At 33.3% G+C, this 27,234-nt stretch overlaps 2 protein-coding genes across 7 annotated transcripts; both read left to right on the plus strand.

Moving 5' to 3' along the window:
• Positions 1–2,290: 2,290 nt before the first annotated feature.
• Positions 2,291–16,142, plus strand: LOC110618962. Of its 6 annotated transcripts, none has more exons than XM_021762235.2 (8): positions 2,291–2,645; positions 2,931–3,103; positions 9,930–10,150; positions 10,232–10,478; positions 11,185–11,270; positions 11,993–12,084; positions 15,514–15,775; positions 15,859–16,142. In XM_021762235.2, exons 2-8 carry the CDS (start codon positions 2,999–3,001, stop codon positions 15,878–15,880), a joined length of 1,035 nt encoding a protein of 344 aa, XP_021617927.1. In that variant the 5' UTR covers positions 2,291–2,645; positions 2,931–2,998; the 3' UTR covers positions 15,881–16,142. The 6 variants fall into 6 exon arrangements, with proteins under 6 accessions (XP_021617927.1, XP_021617931.1, XP_021617933.1 ...); XM_021762239.2 differs by having other exon boundaries at positions 2,938–3,103; XM_021762241.2 differs by lacking the exon at positions 2,931–3,103.
• A 1,604-nt stretch (positions 16,143–17,746) lies between these two features.
• Positions 17,747–24,273, plus strand: LOC110612619. The gene is made up of 7 exons (XM_021753418.2): positions 17,747–18,247; positions 18,315–18,553; positions 19,228–19,909; positions 20,234–20,594; positions 21,434–21,528; positions 22,751–22,945; positions 23,519–24,273. Exons 1-7 carry the CDS (start codon positions 18,044–18,046, stop codon positions 24,098–24,100), a joined length of 2,358 nt encoding a protein of 785 aa, XP_021609110.1. The 5' UTR covers positions 17,747–18,043; the 3' UTR covers positions 24,101–24,273.
• The last annotated feature ends 2,961 nt before the right edge of the window (positions 24,274–27,234 follow it).

A 27,234-nucleotide genomic window follows, 5' to 3' on the forward strand; every position in this document is an offset into this window, starting at 1 on the left:
ACGGTCCATTTCGGGGTCGTTACATTTCTATTTAAACAAATAAATTAAATTAAACTCTTATTTAAGTTTTGATTTTAAATAGAGGGGTTAAGTTTATTTTAATAGTTTAAATACTTTTTTGAGCTTAAAAAATTTTAAATAATCATATAATTATTGATTTATACTTTTAACCGTTAAAATAATTTATTTATTTCAAAAAAATATGCATAATAATATATATGAATAAGATATTTACAAAATTCAATATTTTTATATAAATGTTTAATTTTAAATAAAAATATATAAATATTATTTTTTTTAAACTTAAATTTAATTATAATTATTTAGATTCGTCTAATTAAAGATACTCAAAATACCTAACCCATTGACATTTTTTTTATAATATTTAAATATCTACTCGTTATTAGATGGGTTGAAAAAGGAAAAAATTGGGGAGAAAGAAGAAATGTATGAGATAAACTTGAAGCCCTACCAAGTACCAGCATGCCTCTATTGAGCAAACCGAATGGCCGCTTAAATTCATAGAAATATTATTAATATTATAAAAAGACAATTCCATTTTCAACCAAAAAAATGTTTTATTACTCATAAATACAATACATTTATTATGGTTTTGATAATTATTTTATTTTATTTTTGAATGTATCGTCTATTTTATATTTAATAATAATAAAAAATAAAGGGCTTTTATTATAATTATATATAACTAATAAAATAATATAATAAAAATACACAAAATAAATTTTAAATTGCGACGCGACGATCTTCATAAACCAATCATATAAAACAATGATTATTTCCTTTACATGAGTAACACACCAGATTTATCAATAACTGTAGGTTGGAGAAAATAATTAAAAAATAATCTAAACTGATATAAATTTAAGAAAATATAAAAGAAAAGAAAATATTGATGAGAAATTCAAAGAAAATTGAAAAAAAAATGAGGATAAGAGAGAAATTGAAGAAAAAATAAGAGAAAACTATTTGTATTATTGTTATCCTTTTTTTTTTTTTTCATTTTTCATATTTAAAATTCATTTTCCTCGAATATCACATGATCATGATATAGTAATGGATGCTCTTTTTTATTATTGTTTTGAATAAGTGCCATTATCTTGTTCAAAATTTTAAATTTTGTTGAATTTTTTATTGGAATATATTAAACTAATGTAAAAATAATAATAATAATTAAAAATATATAATATAATTTTCTAACTTAAAAAAATAAACTTAACAAGCATTATACACTTTGTTTCGTAATTGTTCAAATAATACATTTTTTTAAAGAAAATAGCTGAGGGAAATTATAAAATAAAGTAAATTAAATAAAAAAACTAGATATTCAACAAAAGCATAAAGCTATAATATATTTATGAATAATATAAAATATTTTCGTTTTAAAATTAATTAATTTAACACTTTTTTATTAATATTAATTTAAAAATATCGATATATTTTATGAAATATAATTGTGCTCATGTTAATTTAATATTTTCAATAAAATGATTATTCTATAAAAAAGGTAAATATCACAAATATGGGAAAAGCTTATAAAGTTTAATTTGTTTATCAATTGATTTTTCTTTACTTTAAATAAAATAATTATAGCTATTATTTTTTCATATATAGATGATTCTCGAATTTGAAATTTTAAAAATTAATTAAAAAATAAAAACTCAATTAACTCGAATATCTCTTATCCAGTTTGACAGGACCTATAACTTTGATCAAATATTATAATTTATCCATTTATTTAAAAAAAAATAACTCAAATCAGCCATAATTCTCCAGTTTGCCCGTTGAAATATTTTATATTTTTTTTATATTTAATAATTAAAATATTAATAGATCAATTAATAGATTTCTCAATATTATAAAAATTAAATAATAATTTTTTAAAATAATAATATAAAATATTATACTAAATGAATTTACCATTAATGCTATAAGACCTAATTGCACTAAATTAGTATGTTCGAAAATTTAAATTTGATAGAATTGAATTATTTTGATTCAAAAATGATAACTTTTTAAGAAAACATGATATGATGTATTTACTTTTCAATTTATTTAAGATATTTAACAAGATTATGTTGTTATTAAAATAAAAATAAGTACATTTACTTTAAAATAATTTAACAAAAATCATTTTATATAATTTATTCAAATCTTTCATTTTATATACATAAAAAATTAACTCTTTTTTTTTTTTTTTTCTGAAAACATTTAATTATTTAATTTAAAATAGAATTCGAATCGAATTCTAATTTCTATAGGCGTGAATGAAGAAAAGCCAAATAAAAAAGAGAAACAGTGATATTTCCGTCACAACACGCGGCGAAGCGAACGCCCAAGGCCCCGACACGGCGCTCACTGTATTTTGTAGACTTTCTCTCTACCTCTGATTCTGTCTGCTTCTGCAGTTGGTTTCATTTTCCCCCAAAGCAAAACAAATATGAATTGCCTTTGTCGCTTTCTGTTTCTGGACTCTTTTGCTCATGATGATCTCACCTTGGATTCAAGCGTTACTGCTTTTTCGCTCAAATCTCTCCTCTCTGCTTTAAGCAGATAGAAGCTTTCATTTGAGTGAGTACTACTGTTGCACAGTCTGATAAGGACTGAAACGGAAGCATTCGGTGAAGGTGAGTCTAGTACCACTCTCTTCTTCTCCTCCTTGGTCTCCTTGCCTTATTTGATGCTGATGTATTTATTTCTGTAAGCAAATTTGCACCTTTTTTTTTTTTTAATTTTTTTTTTATGAGTTTCCCTGTTTTGGCAAGTGTATAATTACGAACAGAGAAAGTTAAAACTAGCCAAATTAGGATTATTATTTTATATGGATGATAACAAAAAAACAACTAGGATGTTTTGAAAGTGAATCTGTTTGTATGTGGGTTGGTTGATTGGGCTTGCATTTGTTTTGAAAGGGAAAAGAGTGATTTTAGTGCGAGTTACAAAACTTCCTGTTTGGTGAAGAAGAAAAAGGAGAACGGCGATGTCTTCGTGGTCTCCGTTACTGTCTTCCAGAAACCCGCAGTCAAATCTGGAACGCCTTCTTCAATGCGTGACTCCGGTTGTTCCTCCCAGAATCCTTCCTCGGGTACTCCATTGCGTTTTTTTTTTTGTTTCCTTAATTTTCTGCATCGTCATTATCTTCTTCTTCTTACTATTCTTTGTTTCCGACTGAATTTGTTCCTTTTATTTTTTGGCTTAAAATTATTGTTATTTACTGCATATTCTCCCTTTTATAGGCTTGCTTTTAAGAGAGAGAAAAATAAAATTGAGAATTCAAAGCCGGTCTTATATTATGCACTTGCAGATTTTTCCTTCTGTTATTTTTTTTTTTTGTTTTTTTTTTTAAAGCATTTGCTTTAAAAAGAAATAATTTTTATAAAAATAGAAAGCTAATTACTTTTGGGACGGTGGTATTGCTAATTATCGTGCTGATATGGATTATGCGATATGGGGTGGGCTCGACGTGGCTTTAGTTTGTCAAGTACTATGGGCCTTTTCTATTTTTATTCATGGGATGCTGCGAATATCCTCTGAAGATGTTGCTATGTCCTTATCGTTTCTTTGTTTTTTCATGGTTTCGGAGCCATGTGTTGCAGTTCATCCTTTACATATTATTCATTTCATCGTTTGTTGTCAAGTCCTTAGCTGTCAGGTTTACTTTTCAAAAATTTTCTTATTTTATTAAACTTGTCAAGTATAGCCGAGAACTTGAGATCCGATATTTGTTCGTACAAACACAATGTAAATGTGCTCATCTCTATCCAGTGCTGGATATTTCCATGTGTATATTCCATTATGTTATTTCTTTTCCAATTTGGATTCTTGGGACTAAATGGGGATATTTCTTTCAATTTTTTTTGCTTGCGTTTTACTTAGATACGCAGTGGTAATTTATTTGGTTCTCATAAATTCTCTCTTTACCTTGAATGCTAAATGAGCAATAATATTAAATATCTGCAAATAATTTTAGGAGTAGCTTTGACTAATGACGAATTAGCCATAAATGGTATGGTTATAAGTACCTGGGATTTTTAAAATACCCTGGATTTGAGATGAGGATGGGGCTTGCTCTACTTGTGTGTGTGTATATATTTATATGTTGTCATTGACATTTAGTGTTGACTTTATATATATTTTTGTGTTGCATGCATGTAAAACTTAGGAGGTATAAGTATTAGGGTGCTTTTGGTGTCCAGAGTATAATGCGTCACATGTAATTTTATGTACAATTATGACAAGCAAATGGGACTCTTGTCGTGTATCGGAGCTTTTCTTTTTCCTGGTCTTCTTGTTTTAGTAGACTTCCTTGTTTCATGGACTAAATTAATGAAACTTGTATTTCCAAATTGCACTCACTTTTATCTGTAGTTATTAGAAGACAAAAAGGTATTTTTGTCGCGTCTAGAACCTTTTTTTTCCACATTCAATCCTATTATCTTAGGAGATTCTTTCTTTCATCTATTGCATCAGACTATGCTCTTTCACGTGCTATTACGAAAAGACAAATCTGTGTTGTGTCTCGTAACCCCGTTTTCAGTCCTTTCATTTTAGTAGAAAGTAGAAACTCCCTTGTTTCATCTGTGGAACTGAACTAATAACTTGTTTTTCCCAATTGCACACCCTGTTTTCAGTCCTTTCATTTTAGTAGAAAGTAGAAACTCCCTTGTTTCATCTGTGGAACTGAACTAATAACTTGTTTTTCCCAATTGCACTTTCATGCACAAATATAACGGACAGAAGGCACTCCTACTGTGTCCCAGAGTCCCTTCTTTTGGTCCTCAAATTATAGTAAACTCTTCCTTGCTTCATATGTGGGACTAAACTAATGAAACTATTATTTCCAAATTGCATTTTTATACACAATTTTGATCAAATAGAGATTCTTGTTGCACATCAGAGCCTTTGTTCCAAACATTGCATTTTAGTAGAGGATACCTTTTTTATCCATGGACTATACTAAAGGAATTTTTGTTTCCAAGTTGCACTTTTATGCACAGTTATGACAAGGCTAAAAGGATCTTTTTTTCTTGTCTTAAAACCTCTTTTTGGTCCCCTGATTTTAGTAAAAGTTCTCTTCTTTCATTTTTTGGAGTAAATTAGTGAGACTTTTATTTTCAAATTGCACTTTTATGCATAATTATGACTGGACAAGAAGCGGTTCTTGTCATTTCTCATAGTAGTTTTTAGTCAGAACCTTTTTCTTTTATTTTTTTTTCTCTCATTCTGGTAGGGGTTCCATTGTTTCATCCGTAGGACTAACCAGTGAAACATTTATTTCGAAATTGTTCGGTTATGCACAATTATGACAAGGCAAAAGGTGATCCTTGTCATGTGTCGAGGCCCTTTTTTCCCTCTCATTTTGTTTCATTTATGGGATTAAATTAATGAAACATCTATTCGAAGTTGCGCATTTATGTGCAATTATGACAAGTGAAAGAGATTTTTCATGTCTTAGTGCAATTCCACTATCGCAATCACGAAAACATGTAGACTTAAAATTTGTCTAACCTCAACCTTGGACAAGAAAGTTAGTCTTGTCAAGTAGAAGCCAAGAGGAGATTTTTGCCATGACAAATATGGAAACCAGTACTTGTTTCCTCCATTTGTAAAGCAAGGATAAACTAAGTAAGAATTAATGAAGTAAATGAATGAAGTTCTATGACTCGGTGGGAAAGGTGGGATTTGGAGTTACATGCGACATGAGATAACCATGTGCACCATGTGAAAGTCTAAGGAGCATTATTCTCTTTCCTGTGTTTAATCTAACATCTAAGGAAAACATCTCAACTTTTTTTTATTTTACTTCCATATTAGTGAAAATGGCGAGGAAAACAATCTTTAAAATTTTATACTTTACTTCCTTATTAGTGAAGCAAGTAAAAGAAAATCTCTTTCCTAGTGCTTTTAGTTTCTATTTTTTTCCCAAAATAATAGCTGTGTATGATATTTTGAATGATATGAATTTAAATACATCAAATTACTTTTTTTCCAAGTGAAAGACCTGACAAGAGTATTATACTATTATTATCATTTTTATGAATTTCATTCTAATCCCATGATTATCAAACATAAAACAAGACAAGTAGCTTGTTGTGTCCTAATTTGCTGAAAACTTAGAAGACATAAGCTAATCTAAAATTTTTACCTAATATCTATGCAGTTTATGTTTATGATACGTATCTTAGATTGTTTTATTTGTTTATCATGCTAAAGTTCACAATTTTTTTGTCCACTTAACTAATTCAAGCAAGTCATACATTTGTATTTGGCAAACATTATTTAATAGTTCTTTAGATGTTGATAATTTCATAAATTTCATTATATTTCGCTCTCAAACCACTCAACCAAATGGTCATTTAATGTATTTTTATTGTGAGACTCTTTCCTGGGGTACAAACTTTTCTCTATCCCTATCATTATTAAAAACTTTGTAGGTGCTTATTTTTTATTTTTTATTTCAGGCAAAGAAAGACTCTTTTCATAAGGATCGTTATTATCTCTAGTTATCATCCTACCTCTAGTATAGGACTACAACTTGTGAGCCTATAAGAGGGCATTCTATTGACAATTTTTATTCTTCTTTTACTTTTAAAGTGTTCTTTTAGATCTAAGCCTTCCAGTTTCTCAAGGTCAATTAGTTAAGGTTAATAATCTGTTATGGAACTAGGTTCTTTCTCGTAGAAAAGAACAGAAATTAGAGAGGAGATAGAGAAAGAAAGGAGAGAAGGAGTAGAAGAATAGAGAAAGGTGTTATTCTGCATTTGTATTAACTTTTGGAATATCCAATACAAGGACAAACCCTCCTATTTATACTAATTCCTATTTGTTCTTGTAACAGAATGACTGCTCTGCCACTTCATGCCTATTACAGCAAGCTTATCTCCTTCTAGTATCCCCTATTCGTAACATTCCCCACCTCTTGAAACCATTCTTGTCCTCAAGAATGAGTAGAGGAACTGACCAGCTGCCCCAATTTATGAACAGAAAATTGGAAATAAAGGCATTATTGTCACTCTTATTGGTATTTTTCAACATTTTAATGCAGAAATCCTCCCTTGTCAAGAATAGCACTTTCTTCTATCATCCCTTGACAAGAATAGCACTTTCTTCTTTTGCCTCCTCATTTCAAATGCATTCTTGTCGAGTATTATATGCCTACATGATCCTAACACAATTTTACTATTCCCAGAATTTCAACACTTTTCTGTAGCCATCTTCTTCATAAACTTCCACATGGTCTTCTTGATTTGAAATATTCTCAATAAAAACACCATTCATAATTTCAAAAACTTCACAAATCCAACAACAAGAAGACTATGTTTAGTATTTTCATCAGTTAGAGAACAAGACCCAACTTTTGTCTTTGGAGAAGACACCTTCTTCCAAGTCTTGCAATTAGCAAGTCTCAAGCTCTTCCCCTGTTTTTCTTCGGAAATATTTCCAAGCTCCACTTCTTGATATCTTGAATTTACAATGGAAGGAAGCTCCAGAGATGTTTTCATGTTCAAAACCGTGAATATTCTCATCCTTTGCACCATTGACCTCATTAGGTTCTTTGCCCCAAAAAGTAACTAATTCATTCTTAGGCAATATTTGATTAGTACCAACAGTATGCCAAGAGTTTCCAGAACTATCTTGATTCCCTTGAATTAAAGAATTCCCTTGAAATGGGTGATAGTTCTCTGCCCTCAGATTCTCCATATTCCATTCCTCTGTTTTCAATTTTGAGCATCCCTTCTTCACTGCTACAGATTTCCTTGCACTTATTACTCATCGTAATAGCCATAAAAGCTCGCAATTCCTCTCTTAATGCATCATTGTCATTGGTGGGCTGCCTTATTTCTTCTTCCAAAGTAGTCCCCATAGTTTTCGTGAAAGCTCACAATTCCTCCCTTAATGCATCGTTGTCTTTGGTGCACTGCCTGATTTTCCTTTTTAGTCCATTCATCTCTTCAGCATTCTTCTGCACCTTTTCTTGGAGAATCTTGATTTGTTCTTCCGATGTGCTACCCTTACCATCATTGTACTAGCCATAATTTCAATTCCAAAGAACTGGAAATTGATTCAGTCCCATGAAATTCAAGGAAATAATGAAAGAATTTCAAGAAGGAACCAGAAATTTGAGGAAGAAAGGAATATGAGAGAAAAAGAATCAGATATTTCCTTAATATTTTCTAGAATTTGTCAACTGGGACAAGAAATAGATCTGAACCAGACATGAAGCAAGAAATGGAATATAAACCATAAGAGATAGATGTGAGAGAGAAATTAGTTGAGAAGAGAAACAGAAGTATGAGAAAGGATCAAAGAAGATAGAAGAAATAGGAAGACAGAGATAAAGATACAAAGAGACAGAGGAAATATGAGAAATCAGAGAGAATTAAGGAGGGAAAATGATCATAATCTTGATATTTCTTGAATTTCTTTGAAATTCAAGAAAAGAAGGAAGATATTCAAGAAGGACAGGAAAAGAATTGTAGGATGAAGAGCCGAAGAAATTTGGATTTCAAGAAGAAGGAGGACAGATTCTGCCAAGAAGAAAGCGATAAGACTTGATACAGAAAAGAAGAGAAACAGAAAAGAAAGGAAAGAAATTTCAGGGGTGAGGGAAGAAGTTAGAGGGAGAGAAGGAAGAACAAAATGAGGGAAAAGGAGAAAGAAATCTTAGAAAGAAAGAGATAGGAATAAAAATAGAAGAAAAACCTGGAATTTAGGCCTCCAGATCGTTGGCTCTGATACCATCTGTTATGAAACTGATAGACTCCAAGAACCAGGTTCTTTCTCACAGAAAATAATAGAAATTAGAGAGGAGATAGAGAAAGAAAAGAGAGAAGGAATAGCAGAATGGAGAAAGGTGGGATTCCGCATTTGTATTAACTTTTGGAATAGCCAATACAAGGACAAACCCTCCTATTTATACTAATTCCTATTTTTTAGCTGTAACAGAATGACTGCTCTGCCACTTCATGCCTATTACAGTCAGCTTATCTCCTTCTAGTATCCCCTATTCATAACATAATCTTGTCCAAGGTTCCTAAGTCTAGGACCAACAAGGTTTGTTGTCTTAATGTTTTTTTTCTTTTAGTGAGCAACTTGAGCTAGCCTTTTGACTATGTTACTTGGGACTTGGATATTGGTGTTAGAAATGACTTATTAACTTCGTAAATAGAAAATATAGGAATATGGATCTCAATTTAGACACGGATACTTGGATATGCTATATTATATAAAATAAATTAGAATAAAAAAATATAGTTATATGGTAATAATTATAGTCTAAGTAGATGACCAAATATAACTATATACATCATCCAAAATACAACTAAATACTGTTTCTATCCAAATACATGCTTTTCATCTTGAGAGAAAATAATGTTTTATTAACTATGCACAAATATTTTACTAAGTATGCACTCGTAATTGAGTGCATGAATATGTATCGGACACATCCCATGAAGTGTTGTATTGACATGGGTATGGCATGGCAAAATGAAGAGTCGGAGTATCAAAGAACTTAAGGCTATTTTCTCAATTAGGTCCTTCTAAGAATCAGATAATTACTCAATTTAAAGCTCCATAGTAAGTGACTGTATACCTTGAAGTGCTTTTGACCAAATCCAATACGGCAGTGGATAGCAGCTGCTATATTTTTCAAAAAAATATCTAAATCCCTCTTTCCTAAGTTGCCTGTAGAATATTTGTTCTCCTTTTTATTAGATTTGTTGCATCAAGTTACATGACCTTCTGGTTAACCACATTACAAGTTTCTAGGAACTGAAAATAATTATTTCAGATTTTTGGTGAAAAAATTTTCATCTACTAGGAAATACTCCTTCTACGTGTTCCTTTCGCCTTTTCAAATCATAAGGTTTATTGACAGCATCCTTCTCTTAAAAAAAAAAAAATCGCAGAGCTGTGTCCATGATCTAAACAGTGAATGGCAGCCACCTGGTAGGAAGGATATAGTTGAATATTTTACTTTGAGAGATCTGTGGGATTGCTACGGTGAATGGAGTGCATATGGAGCTGGCACCCAAGTATTGCTGAATAAAGGCGAGAGTGTCATGCAATATTATGTCCCATATCTATCTGCCATTCAGATCTACAGTAATAAGTCATCTCTGACTTCCAGGTATGTGATGTTTCTTGGTCTTTTATTTATGTACCAAAAATGGACTCGTTTGTTGCTTCTCATATGCTTTTCTTCTTGTAGAAACCTGAATCCAAGAGAATTAACTGATGCAGTGGATTTTGAAAGCGATTGTTGGAGTGATGACAGTACAAGTGATGAACTGTCTAGATCACTGAGCAATAACTCCAACCGGACTTGGGATACGATTTCTGAGGATTTAAGCATTGACCATGAGGGTTCTTTGCTGACAAAAGATAGGTTTGGTTATCTTTACCTACATTACTGTGAGATATCTTCTCCATGCTGGAGGGTTCCACTCATGGAAAAGGTGAATGTCTTTTCCTTTTGATTTGTTTTATTGACATTGTGTGAATCAGTAGACTCTTGGACTAAATAAGGGCCCACACATAGCGTGAGCTAGTAGGATGTAGGGCTAAAGAAAGCCTTACACTTGCTTGTTTCTTGGTTAGAATAGCGCCAACCAACTTAAGAAGTGTAATATGGGAATTTTATTCACATTGAACAACATAATCCAATAATAAGTCCGCTAAGTGCATGCTCTAATCAATGTAATTTTTGAAATCCTAAACTTTTTTATTTGAGTCCATCAGAGCAAACCTATGAAATTACTAAAAAAGGCAATTATGTGGTATTTAGGATTTTGTTATTTTAAGTTTTAGTTGCGAAATTAATATATTTAATTAAGAATTTATGGTACAATGAAGGAAGTTTAGGCTTCTATTAATTGGAATTGTACTGTGGCTAGGAAAGTATAAAAGCTCTTGTTTTTTTTCCTTTTTTTTTTTGTGATTTATAGTCCTCGAAGTAGTCGGTTTAGTTGTTATTCTATAAATACCAGTGCAATTTAGGTATTTTTCCTAGAGCTTTAACATATTTGGAACATTGAGAATTAGTAGAATTTTGAGAGCATTGCTTATTTATGTGCTCCATTTCTTTACTGTTATATATCACCAGTTCATTTTAAAAATATTATATCAATTTTTAACTTGTTTTGTCTAAATCTTCATTGTCAGATAACTGAATTAGCTAAAAATCATCCGGGACTGATGACACTCAAGAATGTGGATCTTTCTCCAGCAAGTTTTATGGCTGTTGCTTGGTAATGCTGATTAGTTATATTCTCATGTGTTAATCAAGTTTATTTATCTTCTTATTATTGTCACTGGTTGTATTATGTGATTGGAATTTGTAGGAATTTTAGGCATGTATGCATCTTATGTTGGGTTGCTTTTGACCAACCTGGAAATGCAGTCTTCATTTGTCTAAGCCCCATTATACATTTTAGATATAATAGTTAAAAGGTGAATAAGATTGTCTAAGCCCCACTGTTGACAACGTATGTCCAAAAAAAGTAAGCATCCTTATGTCCTGCTGAAACTTTACATTATGCACACCGATTCTGTTGACATTTGTGCAAGCAATAATACCTCAATAATACAGGATGTAAGGAAGTCGAATAAGTTAATAGTGAGGAAGACATGGCAGTTTTATGTGATGGTCATCTCAGTGGGCTTTCCTTTAAATAAGCTTGGGCTTTAAGATGACTTCCACATTCATTTGATCCAAACACTGTAAAAGCATTATCCCAACAAAAACTCCTTCCTGTTTATTCCTGTGAGTTAACAAGTACATGACAGCGCCGCATCAACAGGTTCTTGCAACGCTGACCACATCAGTTAACATCAAAAGAATTTCTGTTCTCTTGGTCAACATTTGCTTTACTTTCCTGGTTTTTAATTTTAATTTATGTTATTTTGAATGAAGTTTAATATATTTCCTTAAGTTCATAAATAACAGTTGCATTCCTTCATTGTTGATCAGGTACCCTATTTATCATATTCCTTCTCAAAGAAATGATAAGGACCTATCAACATGTTTCCTCACTTATCATACATTGTCATCATCTTTCCAAGGTATTTTGATTTTCTGTTACCTCTCATATTTTTTGACAGTTCTTTGGTTTTGACTGATTAATTGATGAATTTCAAAAACTTTAAATTTTAATGATAATCCTTTTTAGGCTCGTCATTTTAAGGTAGTTGTCCATAATTTATTATAGTTGGATTCATTTCTTTCTTGGAGCAGCATACTTTCTTTTTGGACTGCCATCATTGTCTTTTACAGCTTCCCTTGGTTTTGAATTGTTGATTACAGGCCTAACAATGAGTAAGACCTATTTGTTTTTGTTACAGGTTATAGGAAGTAAATATGTTAATATAGGAAGTAAATATTGATAGATGGATCAGTTGCTTAATCTTAGAATTGTATAATTATGGACTTGATTTTCCTTCTTGTTTAGATTCCGTCTCTCACATATAAGTAGGTTGTAATCTCTATTTTGAAATACAACAAATATTATCCTTCTATATGGTATCAGAATCTCACCATAGAGATTTGAATTCTTTTAGAGACTTAGGGCTCTGTTCATTTGGGTTATCCATAAAGGGTAACATTTGGAGATTTAGAGCTCTGTTTATTTTGGGTTACTCATAAAGGGTAACATTTGGAGACTTATGGCTCTGTTCATTTGGGTTACCAATAACATTTGGAGACTTAGGGCTCTGTTCATTTTGAGATGCCCTGACTTAGAGCTCTGTTCATTTTGAGATGCCCTGACTTAGAGCTCTGTTCATTTTGAGATGCCCTGACTTAGAGCTCTGTTCATTTTGAGATGCCCTGACTTAGAGCTCTGTTCATTTTGAGATGCCCTGACTTAGAGCTCTGTTCATTTGAGTTATCCATAAAGGGTAACATTTGGAGATTTAGAGTTCTGTTCATCGGGGTTACCCATAAAGGGTAACATTTGGAGATTTAGGGCTCTGTTCATTTGGGTTACCCATAAAGGGTAATATTTGGAGACATCTGGCTTCATCGGGCACGGTTCATCGGGTACTGTTCACAAGTACCGTTCACGGGTTCTGTTCTTTTGATCCTTTGTTTATTTTGATTGTTTTGGGTTGGTTGTCCTTATGCCTGAAATTGATTATATACGTAACAAGTTGGGCATGATTAATATTTATGCTCCAACTTGAGAGGAGTGTTATAGGTTATAGAAAGTAAATATGTTAATATAGAAAGTAAATATTGATAGATTGATCAGTTGCTTAATCTTAGGATTCTATAATCATAGATTTGATTTTCTTTTCTGTTTAGATATCGTCTCTCATGTATAAATAGGTTATAATCTCTATTGTAAAATTCGATAAAATATTATCATTCTATAGTTTTAAACTTAAAATTTGAAAATTAAATAGTAGATAAATATGAAAGTTCAAAATAAAAAGAAGTTTATTCTAATTAAGTACTATCTTTGTACCACATTACATGTTTAATATTTATACACCCAAATCACTAAGACAAATTAATAGCCTTAAATTTAGAAAATTTATAATAGTTTATCTAAAATACCCTTTCATGCTTTTTTCACATGTTAGTATTAAATGACTTAAAAAACTAGTAAGGATATTATGGGACGGAGTTTGTAATTTTGTAGATAAAGATTTAAAGTTTTTAGGCTAACTGAATATCTCCAATCACTAACTAATTTCCTATTTAAACAAAATCAAGAAATCAAAGAGAAAATATTTTGGATCAGCATTTCTCACGTTGTGAATCGTATGTTCTGGAACACCATTTGGAGAGGGGGGGGGGAGGGGTAACGTTTTAGGTAACACTGGGTTGTCATAAACAAATGAAGGACTGAAACCTTTAGGAATAAACTGTGGGCGTAATCACCAGTTGTTTGAATATGCTTAATGCTTCTCATTCAAAACAAAAGATCAGTGAACAAATGAAAGAAGTATTGAATGAGCATCCCTTCTCCTTATTAAAGGAATACCCTTCCCTCAAATAAATTCCTGCTTATCACAATTACTAACATTGTCATCCCATTGCACCCACTGTTTCTACAACCAAAATGCATTCTTAGCTACTGCACCACCATTTTTACCATTAAATCTTTCACCAAGCTTATTACGTAGGCTACATTCACCTATTCCATTCTGCACCCATTCTTGTAGAGCAATCAGTCCATCACCAGTCACCACCACCATCTTTGTTGCATTGCTTCTGCTTTTGTTTCCATTACTGTAATTGTATATCAATATTGATTCCCCCATTTCACCAATTTCATTTTTATAGTTACCAAAAATTCAAAATCATCTCCCCTGACTTAAAGTTGTTAGTAGAACTATATTTTGCTTTAATTTTACCATGATCATGGACAATATATTTCCCTAGGTAAACATCATTTGCTTGCTATCCATATTATTTATTAAGAGTGAAGTTTGAACATGCACAGATTATCGGGGCATTCTATTTGTGAGTTACTGTAGCTTCCTAAGAGTGATTGGGCACATCGAGGGACATCACAATATGTATAAATTACTCTTGTGCTATGGAGATTCACTTTGTAGACTATTTTTCCTATTAGTAGGTAAGAGATTTTTATGAGCAGTAACAAAGTTCTAAAACAAATGATTTTCCTACTAGATAAAATGAAATAAACAGATAAAGTTGATTCTGATCCTAAAAGAAGAGATAAGATAATGAAGATAGGATGTAGATAAGCAACCATCTTGATAAGATGTGAATGAACAACCAGCTTCTTAATCCTGCATGCCGAGAGTCCTGTGCCGCTGGTAAAGCTTTCCAACAAATGAGTCCATAACACTGACCTACAGAAGGCAGATAATAAAGTGCCTGGTAAAATTCTATTATGGATACTGAGAAAAAGGGTAAGTTTTTATCCAACTTGTAAATGCTTTTATGGATGGAAAAATTAGTTACAAAAAGTGAGGACTTTTAGAAGTGACGATGACAAATTTTCAACTATAATTATCTCACAAGTAGAATTTCCTTTTGTCCTTGAGTATTTTGTTATATTCTTGGATGAATTGAGCAAGGATACTTGAGATGATATGCCATGATCCATGAATTATTGATTAGTGGGGTTAGATAATAATATAAATTAAGATGCTTCGTGCATGGATAGACAAGAAAGGAACATCTACAAAATGGATAACATTAGTGGAAAGGTGCAGGTGGCACCATTTTAGGACAAAGTTTCAACCAGTATATTTTAAAATAATTTGTCCAAGTGTAAAGGGATCAGGAAGTCCATTGATGTGGAAGATTGATCAGAAAGCCCAAAGGAGAGAGAGGTAAACCTATATTGTGGTCGCTGATATATCTTTTTGTCGCTTAAACTACTAACATGAAGTTTTGCATTTTATTAATTACCTTGTGGATCTATCAATATGCATCATCTATTTATTTATAAGAGAGAGTAAATGGCACTGGTTCTTTGAAGTCTTTCAGTGGTTCTTGGCTTGATTATGCAGATTGTGAGAATGAATATGAGCATGGTGTCATGGTAGATCCTTTGGCTGCAACAAGCGTTAAATCCAAGGGAAAAAACAGTACTGGAATTTCGCTTCCTCCGTTCGGGATGGCTACTTACAAGATGCAAGGTGGTGTTTGGGTAAATCCAGTAACGTCCGACTTTGAAAGAATGATCTATCTTCGTAACGCTGCAGATTCCTGGTTGAAGCAGCTCGACTTCCACCATCCCGATTACAACTTTTTTGTCTATCACACTCCCATGTAACCTGTGGTGTACCCTTTAACTTGTTTTTCCTTCAGGCTTTTTCCTTTCTCCAGTGTTGTGCTAATGCTGTGGTTGGCAGTTCCGAGGAAATTACCCAGTGATGATGCGTTTTGCTGAGTCAAATGTAAATTGTGTAGCCCTGAAATGACGAATTGGAAACCCGTTATAGCAAGTGGCTTGTTCCAGAAAGCTTTGACATGGTAGGCTCTTTTTTTTTTTTTTTTTTTTTGAATATATATGTAATGGACTGTGGGGAAGAATAAGAGGGGAAAGAAAAAGAGTGCATTTACTTATTGTCTGTAAGACTCTGTTAACCTGTAAACGGAATGTTTCAGTTTAGTGGAACATGCTCTTTTTTTTTTTCTCTTTTTTAGATAATCCTTCCTTAGTAATTGTATAGAACTAATTCACATTTTGCAAGATCAGTTCCAAGAGAGGCGGGGGGGATTCCTCCTGCAAAAGGTGTCGGTGAAGTTTTGCGTAGGTTTACAACACACTTCATCGATAAAGTGGTGATAAAAAAAAAAAAAAAATTTGTCCTTTGCTTGTTGCATTATAGCATTAATGGTATTTTGTAATGAAGAATGTAGAATATTCACAAAATATTATTCATTATATACACAACTCGGAAGTACGAGCCGATTAAGGAATATGGATGGCAGATTAAATTTTTTAGTGTTATCTTTTTCTTTTTAAAAAAAAAAAAATTACTATTGAATCTCATGGTAAATATTTATCAGTTGATTTTTTATTTTTAAAAAATATATTAAAATATTTTTGATATTTTTATAAATTTATTTATTAATTTTTCTCTTAATTTTAATCATTAAATATTTATTATTTAATTTTTATAATTTTAAAAATTTTATTAATTAATTCTTTAAATTTTTAAAAAATTTACTAATTGATTTCTCTATATTTAAAACATTTTAAAACATTTTAAAATTAATAAAAATATTGAACTTTTAAAATATCAAATAAATTTTAATGCATTTTTAAAATAAAAAAATAAATTTTATTCTACTATAGAAATTAAATAATTAATTTCTATTTTTTTATCTGCAACATTGATTATATTATCAGGTTTCAAATTGCAGCAAATAAAAATGTTACCTTTAAATCAGCTTAATCTCATCACATAATTTGCTTCATTATTTGATATTTGATGTAACATTATTATAAAATTTAATACGATATGTATCGATAATTTTTAAAGAAAATTTAATAAAATTGAAAAATGTTGAAGTTACTTTTTTTTTTTTTTTATTATGACTGAGCAAATAAATGTAATAAAAAAATAGATTGTAGGAGATAATTGCTTTATTTTTTTTAATATATTTTTTTTTTCTTAAAAAAGAAAGATTGTCAGGATTTACCCTCTGTTCATGAATGGGGGAAGTGACCCGGCCCGGCCCCATAAAAATCAATGCGAAAATGGGGAGAAAACATGTGGGGTTTGAGTGTCGTTTTACTAAATTGCCCCTTCCTTGTTATTGCAAATGTCTAATTCATCTACAATTTATTTTTCTTCAATGATAATTATTCTTTTTAATTTTAAAAAGTAGATAATGAAGATAAATTGAATAACTCATTGAATTGGATAAAGAAAAATAATTAAAAAATTTAATTAAATTACAACTAACAATCTATTTATAATTCTATATATACTTTTCTATTATAATTTTATTAGAAATATGTATACATTTATAGAATGTTTTTCTTCATTTATTGAAAATAATTGTTGCTAGAATAAAATTTCCATAAAAATATTTTCATTTTGTTAATTAATTAAATATTAGTAAATTTTAGTTAAAGAAATTATTGAATTTTTAATAAAATAATATTAGGAAAAATGAATGAAAACTGATGGGGTAATTGGGAGTAAGCACGTGGCGGTCCAAAGGTTGATAGAATTTTGTCGCGGTTGAGTTACGGTTCCTAACCCGCAACAAAATCACGCGTTAAGTAGATGGGTAACTCTCCTTTTCCACCAGTGGAGTCTCACTCTGAACTCTGAAGCATCACTTTCCAATTTTATAAAGCAGAATAAGGATCTTATTCTTCACTCTTCAGATCATTTAATGGAGGAATTTTGATTACTTACTTATCCAACAAGTTAAGTAGAACAATTGCCTGATCAATGTTCAAGAATTCCTCCTCCTTCGATTAATGTGCCAAGCTTCGGAGCTAAGTTGATCTGATTAAACAGACAAGGTTGTGCAACAAAATTTGTTTAATTCATTGAAAAGAAGGAAGGGGGGAACATGCTGATGCGGTGGTTACTTGTATTTGTTACTGGATTTTCCGTTGGGGCGCTTGCCGTTGTTGCGTTGGAAGCTTTGGGTGTCTATGTCTTCTTTAAACGATTGAATCGCAAGATTCGACAGCAAGAAGCCCAATTATCTTCTGATTCTTCTCATAAAGATCTTGATCCCCAACAATCCCTCGATTACTTGTATAACAAGAAGGTTTGTATCTTTAAATTTCCTTTTTCTACCTTTTCTTTTTCACTTGCTAATTTGCTTTTGTGACTAGGGAGTTGTCTGGGTTCTAGAACCAGATAAAGTTCCCAGAAATTGGGCGGGAGACAAAATGCCAAAAGAGCAAAAGAAGAAAAAGGATGTCTTTGAGGTTAATCCTGTTAAGAAATATGCAAAAATCAAGGATCGATTTCTTATTTTGACAAATTTAGATGGTTCCCCACATGCAGCTTTTCCATTAAAGGGTTGCATTGTAGAAGCTGTTTCCGCTACAGAGCTTTCTTCGAGAAAATGGTAAAACAGCTTTGCCCCATTCTTTTTTTTTTTTTTTTGTGCTATTATGTTATGGGACTTAAATTGCAGTCTAATCTTTCTGAGTGGCCTTTGCTTCCTCCTTTATGTTTCTTGGACTTTGGTTTTGTATTCATGCCAGAATATTCATCCCTTAGCTTTTTTTGCTGCTTCAAATGTTCCTCATACCGTATATCCTGTTTGAGGGAGTTAAGAGCTCCTTCACTTCTTCCTCATTTTTTCTTTGCACTCTTTGTTTATTTCCTTGGAAAACGAAACTGTTGAGGGTGGTAATCTCCTTCACTTAGAAATGAGGCCAAACTAACATTTTGCCTCAGAATTCTAACTGGCGCTTTCATTTATGGAGCATTGTTGCGGCAACTGCATTCCACTTCCGAACAAAAACTCACCTTTTGATCAATTCTTCTAACCCTGAAGCGTCTTATTAAACTTTCTATGTCCACTGATGCTGGGCCACTATTAAGATACCTCCCCTGCACTTTCCCTTCTCTGAGAGCTGTTCAATTATATTGGAAACTTCTTCTTTTAATTAATATTTATTCTCAATACTTTCTTCACTATAAAGCCAAGGGGGTTGGGGTTTTACATGAATTGAAAGTGATAGAATCTTTGCAGTATTTATCTTTATCGTTGGGCAACTTTTTATGGCATTACAGGGCCAAAAGATTTCCCATAAAAGTAGAAAGCAAGGCTTCTGTGATATATAATGCAAGTAAAACAGTTTACCTTTATCTTGAGACATCTTGGGAGAAAGAGTCGTGGTGTAAAGCCCTCCGGCTTGCTTCATGTGATGACAAAGAAAGACTTAACTGGTTCACCAGGTTGAGAGAAGAGTTCCACTGTTATTTGGCATCCTTAAACACAGGATACCCTTCATTTATGAAACCCTCAGCGGGATTCAATGCCGAGCCACTAGATAGGGTGAGTAAGCTTGATGTTTCTGCATCAAAGTTTCGCTTGCTTTTGAAAAAGCTTGCAAGAAAGGCTTCAAAGACCAGCGTAGAGAATAGGGGAACTTCCTCACCAGGCCATGAAGAGAAAAAGATTAATGACAAGAATCAGTCTTTCCAAGATCCAATTTTGAGTACTAGCTCGGCAAAAACTGCTCCAACATCAAAGGCAGTACTATGTTCCGAGGAAAATATGGCAGTAATTCCATCATCCACCTTTTCTTGCTCAGCAAGCCAAAACCCTATTTCTGTTGTTTCTGAAGTTGATTCTGATGACAAGTTCAATACTGATGAAGGAACACTCTGTTGGAATTTGCTTTTTTCTCGGATTTTTTTTGATGCCAAAAGCGATGCTAAGATAAAGAGTTCAGTGCAAGCATGGATTCAGGTGCATTATTTCCCAATATGTTGTTTATTTGTATGCATAAATGCTTGCAACATTCCAAGAAAAAGAGGAGATTCACTAAATTGTATTTCTAGTATTCTGCAGCACTTTGGGGAGTCGTCCATCATATAAACTTCAATGTGATATTAAGATGCATGAAAGGATAACAACTAGTAAATGTTGACCTGCTTAGCTTTTAAATTTTTCTCATACTGGAATATCTAAGCATGTAGGACCAAATATTTTGCATCATTATATGTAGATTGTGGATACATATATATTCAGATACTGGCACATTTTTAATTTCTTTTTTTTCCCTTATAACAGAGAAAATTGTCCAATATGAGGACACCCAATTACATTGGTGAAGTTGTATGTACGGATATAGGCCTTGGGAGTCTACCGCCTTATATCCATGGTATAAGAGTACTTCCTATGGACATGAATGAGGTATGGGCATTGGAAGTTGAGGTTGAATATTGTGGAGGGCTGGTGCTAGATATTGAAACGAGACTGGAAGTTCAGAATCTCCAAAAGGATATGGTCGATACAAACTCAGAGTCGAGCTCTGTTGGGGATGTCTCTGCAGACCTCCTGGAAGGATTTGAATATTTTGGAGAACAGCTGAATCTTCCTGAAGGGTCTGCTGATTCACAAGATAGGAGGAATGAAGAAAATCATAAACTTGGTAAGTAAAGCTATATTTATTTGGTTACATATGCTCCTCATATGCATCCTTTCCAGTGATTAAATACTGAGACATGGAATAAAATTCAGTCCCTGTAATAATATTTTAATCCATACATTAGCAGTGCTCCATTATGGGATTCTGTGCTGGTGAAATTTGTTTCACCACTATGATTGTGAAAAGCCATCCACTAAAATGTTAATTAAATTCTATTTAAAATTGTTTTTACTGGAGGCTGCAGAAGTTAGGTAGTAGGAGTTAAAATGACCATGAATGCTCGTGTATGGATGTGTAGAGCTTAGAACTATTCTAGGATCTTCTCATTGCTACTGTGAAGAAATGCTAAATGAGGCAAAACCTTTTGAAAGTCCTCACTGATTTGCAAGTTTGTGTTCTATAGTGAATCAGTGTTCTGCATTGACTAAAAATATACATGATCCTCATATAGCATTATCATACGAAGAAACAGTACTTACAAAGACCGAATGATTGCCCATTTATCCTATTGAAGATAGAGCAAATGACATGCATGATTATGCAATACTCCAAGTCCAGTGTAATTTTGATCTTGAAATTGAAATGAAATAGGAATATATATTTGCAGTGATGACATGCAGACCTATGCTGAAAACAACTGTAGAGTAGCAAAGATAAAACTAATTCTAATGGAAAGGTGTAAAATTTCTTGTATTCACTTTGTGCAACAATGAGGGAAGTAATTCAATTAGCCAGTTATTTTATTGTTAGTTAGGCAGGAGCAATTATACTGCATTATCAACTTATTTAACAGAAACTGATGATGGATAATACCTATCGCAGCTGATTTTTCCTTGTTGCAGATGGGTTAAAAGACTCCACAAGTTATTTGTCTGCATCAGCTAATGTGTCTAGGTGGAAGTCCATTCTTAATTCTATTGCAAAACAGGTTTCGCAGGTTTGTCTGCTGCATTATACATATCTGTCAACACAGAGTCACAGACCTGGACGAATGTGTGCGTGTGTGTTGTGTATGTTATAAATGGTACAAAATATTTGTAGATGTGATGCAATATGATGAAAAATATCCTTGCTAGATGGTTCAGTCACATGAAAAAATTGAAACAATAACCTTTGAATTCTTTATAAATTAATATTTATTAGGAAGTCAATGGCCTAACAGATAAATTCACACCTTAACTTTTAATTGCTTTACATGTTTTTTCTTCCATAACTTTTGCTCACTTCTAGGGATTTTTTTAATTTATTTACTTTTAACTATACTTTTAACTATTTCGTTCAAAGTATCAAAAAAAAAAAAAAAAGAAAAAAGAAAAGGAGAGAAAAATGTAAATATAGGGAAATAGTCATGAATAAATAAATTGTGCAGTGAGTGCTCGGGTTTTGTGATAGTTTAGGTGTCTAATGGGACCAAAAATCCAGTAGAGGTTTGACATAGGAACAAAAAAGTATGGGGCGAAAAGCTACCAAATCAATAAAGTTCAGATGCATATTTATGCATTAAGCCGGATTTCGATCACTAGTTTGCAACTAATTCAATGGATCATTTTGATCTATAACTTTTGTTAGAGGGCATTTAAATATTTTGATTTTGTGTGATTCATACAATTGGTGAGCGTTTGAGTTGGGGCCTAGGTGATTCTTGAGTGGTAACTGGAATTGATTGCAAGAATTGGCAACTGTAAATAGCAGGGCCATAGTGGCTTTCGATTACGTTAATAATACAAGTGAAAATTAATTCTGATTCTTAAGGATTTCCCTTGTTTTACCTTGGGCTCTAGGAAAATTGATATACACAGCCTTACCCTCCTTTGCAGAAAGACTGTTTATATGACCTGAACGCATGACCTCGAAGTGACAACTGGAGTAATTTACCATTATACCAAAGCCATACTCTAAAGCAAAAAAAAAAAAAAGAAGAAGTAGAAAACATTAAAAAGAAAACAAAATAATAGAAAACTTGAAATGGTAATGTAAGGCGAACACCTTAAGAAGAATTGGTAGAAGATTGAAATTGTGGTTGTTTAACCTCAATGTTATCTCAGACAAAAAAAAAACAAAACAAAAAAAAAACTCAATGTTGTAAGTGTTAGATGGTCCTTCTGGTGAGTACATAAACGTTCATTTGTTTTTCCCTAACTAATGAAGTTTCAATTTAGGTACCCCTGTCTTTGTCCATAAGGGTTGCGTCCCTTCGTGGAAGGCTGCGTTTACATATAAAGCCACCTCCTTCTGATCAGTTATGGTATGGATTCACATCTATGCCTGATATAGAGTTTGACTTGGAGTCATCTGTTGGGGAACACAAGATTACTTGTGCACATATTGCTTTGTTCTTGATCAACCGGTTTAAGGTATGAACTTTCTTTTTTAACTTGATATTGTTTGTCTCACCTTTTTCTTAACAAAGGAAGAGTTGTATATGCACCCATAACATGCATTACTAAGTTGCATGACTTTTCTGAGCATATCCTTCATTCCTTCACTCATTCATTCTACGCTTGATCCAAGAAACTGATGCAGAACATCCCAACCACACAGTCACACCCTTTATGCACGTGTGCTAATGGAACCAGTGTCTTGTTGGAACCCTTTGACCATCTATGTACTCTAATCCTCCCAACTGCAACTGCAACCCCCCATCCCATCCAAAAAAGAGAAAAGAGTGGCCCTTTTTTTTTGTGTGTGTGTTGGGGGGGGGGGAGGGGGGTAGTCAGGTGGGTTAAAGGTCCTCTTTTCTACATTGTAAGAGCAAGGGAGACAATATTTTTGTCTAAGCAAGTATGTAATTGATGCCTAGATTGCATACATGGAGTACGATGAGATTTTTCATTGGAAGAATTTGTTTGTTTCGCATTTTCTTGGAAATAGAGTAGGATTAATGGTTATGTTCAGTGGTTCCACTAAATGTGATGTCACTGGCGCAGGCTTCCATCAGAGAAACTATGGTGCTTCCTAACTGTGAAAGCTTATGCATTCCCTGGTTGTTGGCTGAAAAGAATGACTGGCTACCTCGGGCAGCTGCTCCTTTTATGTGGCTTAATCGAGAAGCCAGTAGTGATCATGCCGCTGCATGCGACTCTCTTGGCTGCCAATCTCATGAAGCAAAACCCAAGGAAGACTCTCATGGGAGAGCCTCCAATTATGATCCAGAAAGCAAGCACTTAAAGAACACTGAGTGCGCGCATCAATCGGTTTCTGATTCTTCCAATGCCTTGGAAAGCTCATTGCAGGAACTAACTAGTCCTTTATTAGCAAACTTTGAACCACGAGAAATTTCCCAACAAAGTAGAGGTTGTATGTCAGAGCGTCAATCACCATCTAGGTCTCTTACAATTGCCGAAAAACATAATCATACCGCGGAAGAACATGATTTAAGACCGAAGAGGATGGGCAGAAGAGCAAGGATGCTAGATTTGGGAAAGAAAATGGGAGACAAACTTGAAGAGAAGAGACGTCATATCGAAGAAAAGGGCAGGAACTTTGTTGAGAAGATACGAGGACCATGAACTGCCAAAAACGAGGAGACCTGGACGTGTAGAGAATTAGTAGCCAATTCCATTTATAGATACAGGACTGGAGACACCCATCAGCCATCAAATTCAATAGATGATTATGTATAATATTTTAGCTGCTAAACTTATTTTTGATATAGAATTGGCAAAGCCCTATTGAGCTCCCATTCCTCGTGAGATACTGTTAATTTTATGGGTTTTCCAGCTTAAGGATGCCGAAGATTAATTTAACAAAATAAATAAAAATAGAATTTTGTTGAAAGGAGCTAAAAAAATCTTGAGAATCATTGTCAAAATTATTATAGATATTGTTACTGTATAATAATCATTCAAGACTGGCCGTAGAACAGACTCATGTGACAAAAATATGATAAGTAGTGAATAGGTTCACGTAATAAAAATATGACAAGTAGAAAATACGATATCATCCGAGAAAAAAAAGATTCGGATATTCGGTTTTTTATCAAGACTCGTCCACTCTTGGATAAGTCAAATTTCAATACAATATTACTATTATCAGACACCATCCAGCGTATTTTTATTACGTCTATAATCGCGGATCAACGATCTATTAGCAGGCCATATTTTTATCAAACAGCCGGCTACATTATCATCGGATTATAAAAAAAATATTATATTTATCTCTATTTTACAATATAAAAGAAAAAAGAATCACATAAGTAAAGGTACGTTATTCTTACACTACTCAAGTTATAAGCAATCCATTATATTCGCCTTATACCTAAGTATTAGAGTGGCTGTCATGGACACTCATCACCTCACATTCTTTTTCTTACAGATCTAGCCAATCATAACACAACTCTATTTTTCGGTCGCATTATTTAGTTCCATTATCGAAAAATCCATTAAATTCTCTCTATCTATTTGAATTAACACCGGTCTCTTGTTCCTTTTCTCTCTAAAAAAGGAATCTCTCCTCTTTATCTCTTAAAATAGCCGGAATCGTACATGTCATTGCAGAAGAACTTGGTAAGGGCAAAGCAAAAAATAAATGTGTACCATAAGATGTTCTGTCAGTCGAATAAGAACCATGGGCCAAGCAGGAGGTAAGATTCGGCCCGCAGACAAAGCGATTGAATTCTTTCAAAACGACCCATTGATCGTTAAAATCCTCCTGAATAGGTACGAAGTAATGCGAGTATTGGTGGATACAGGTAGCTCTATTAATCTTCTCATATTAAATATTTTTAACAAGTTAGGCTTAGATAAAAATAGTATTGTCAAAGTCTCCTATCTGTTAATAGGATTAGGAGATAAGACTGTGGCAGTATTGGGCACCATCAATCTCCCCCTAGTGCTGGATGACGAAAAGTATAAACGAGAATTATATGTAGAATTTGCAGTGGTAGATATCTCATTTGCGTACAATGTGATATTCGGCCGCCCAGTTCTAAACTGGCACGATATTATTATTAACATGAGTGCTATGTGTCTTAAGCTACCAGCTCCAGGGGGAATAGATGTAGTCCGAGGCAATCCAAGGTTGGCCAAAGAATGTTACGGACACCTAGCAAAAAAATCTTGAAAAAACAACAATACCTATCGATTTGCTGGAAAATTCGGAATCTCACATGAAGTCAAAGCCAGCAGACCCGGTAGAGGAGTAGAGTAAGGAACAAATAGTATGGTTCGATACTGCGTTAACCTGTGAAATAATGATTTGATTAATAAAGTTGTTAAAGAGCCGAGTAACCACTTTTGCTTGGTCTCTAAAAGATGTAACGGGGGTGAGCTCGACTCTCATCACGCATAAGCTATCTATTGATAAAGCCGTCAAGTGGGTTCAATAAAAGGAAAAAAGGTTCGCACCGGAGAGGCAACAAGTGATCAAAGAAGAAGTTAAGAAGCTTTTGAGTGCAGGGATAATAAAGTCCAATACCTCACATGGTTTGCCAATGCGGTCCTGATAAAGAAAGCTAAGGAAATGGAGAATGTGCGTAGATTTTATTGACTTGAATAAAACTTGTCTGAAAGATCATTACCTATTGCCATCCATCGACAGGTTAGTAGACTCAACTTCAAGTCACGCAATGGTTTCCTTCCTTAGTGCCATTTCAGGTTACCACCAAATCATGATGGACACCGAGAACGCAGAAAAGACTGCATTCATAACAGATCAAGGAGTTTTCTACTACAGGGTGATGTCGTTTGGATTAAAAAATGCAGGGGCGACTTATCAAAGGGACATGGTGGGATCAACAGTCGAAGTTTACGTAGATGACATGATGGCAAAGAGTCAATCCTTGGAAGACCATCCAGAAGATGTCCAAAAAGTCTTTGACGTACTGGACAAGGCAGGTATGAAGCTGAACCTTAAAAAGTACACCTTCGGGGTAAAAGCTGAGAAATTTCTGGGGTATATAATTTTAGAAAGAGGTATAAAAGCAAACCTAGAGAAAATCAGCGCAATCCAAAATATAGAAGCACCTAAAACCATTAATTAAGTACAGACGTTGAATGGGTGAGTCACTGCCCTGAGTCGATTCATATTATGCTCAGCCAAAAGATGTCTCTCATTCTTCAAAGCCTTAAAAGGCAAAGGTAAGTTTGTATAGAGGGAAGAATATGCAGAGACGTTTGAAAGTTTGAAAACCTTTTTATCATCTCCTCCATTGCTAAGTTCGCTTATTGAGAGCAATGTTTTATTTCTATACTTATCTGTAATGCAAGAAACAATTTGCTCAGTACTCGTCTACACAAATAATGGGAACCAAAGTCCGGTCTATTATGCTAGCCAAGTCTTAAAGGGGGCAAAGCTAAACTATCCTCCTTTTAAAAAGTTAGTGTTTGGAGTCCTAATGTCAGCCACAAATCTATGCCCATACTTTGAGTTATACACCATCGAAATCGGGACGGATTATCCTCTGCGAAAGGTTCTACATAGACTAGAATTGTTAGAACGATTATCCACATGGGTTGTAATATTCTCGGCCTTTAATATCTAGTATGCCAAGAAAGGCCATGAAAGCCTAGGCAGTAGCTGATTTTATCGTAGAAATGACTCCGCCGTTAGAGCCTTCAGAATCCCCTAAATCAACCACGAAAGAAATGAAGGTTTGGATAGATGGAGCATGCAGTTCTGGGAGTTTTGGAATTAGGATCCTGTT

This window comes from Manihot esculenta, chromosome 1 (assembly GCF_001659605.2).
Source record: "Manihot esculenta cultivar AM560-2 chromosome 1, M.esculenta_v8, whole genome shotgun sequence".
NCBI lineage: Eukaryota > Viridiplantae > Streptophyta > Magnoliopsida > Malpighiales > Euphorbiaceae > Manihot > Manihot esculenta.

Bases quoted from the DNA above. Each gene is read 5' to 3' on its own strand.
- LOC110618962 (XM_021762230.2), top strand. From the start codon at position 3,452: ATGGATTATGCGATATGGGGTGGGCTCGACGTGGCTTTAGTTTGTCAA. The intron at 10,151-10,231 runs GTATGTGATGTT...TTCTTCTTGTAG, and splicing joins AAGTCATCTCTGACTTCCAG to AAACCTGAATCCAAGAGAAT. The intron at 10,479-11,184 runs GTGAATGTCTTT...CTTCATTGTCAG, and splicing joins GGGTTCCACTCATGGAAAAG to ATAACTGAATTAGCTAAAAA.
- LOC110612619 (XM_021753418.2), top strand. From the start codon at position 18,044: ATGCTGATGCGGTGGTTACTTGTATTTGTTACTGGATTTTCCGTTGGG. The intron at 18,248-18,314 runs GTTTGTATCTTT...TTTTGTGACTAG, and splicing joins ATTACTTGTATAACAAGAAG to GGAGTTGTCTGGGTTCTAGA. The intron at 18,554-19,227 runs GTAAAACAGCTT...ATGGCATTACAG, and splicing joins GAGCTTTCTTCGAGAAAATG to GGCCAAAAGATTTCCCATAA.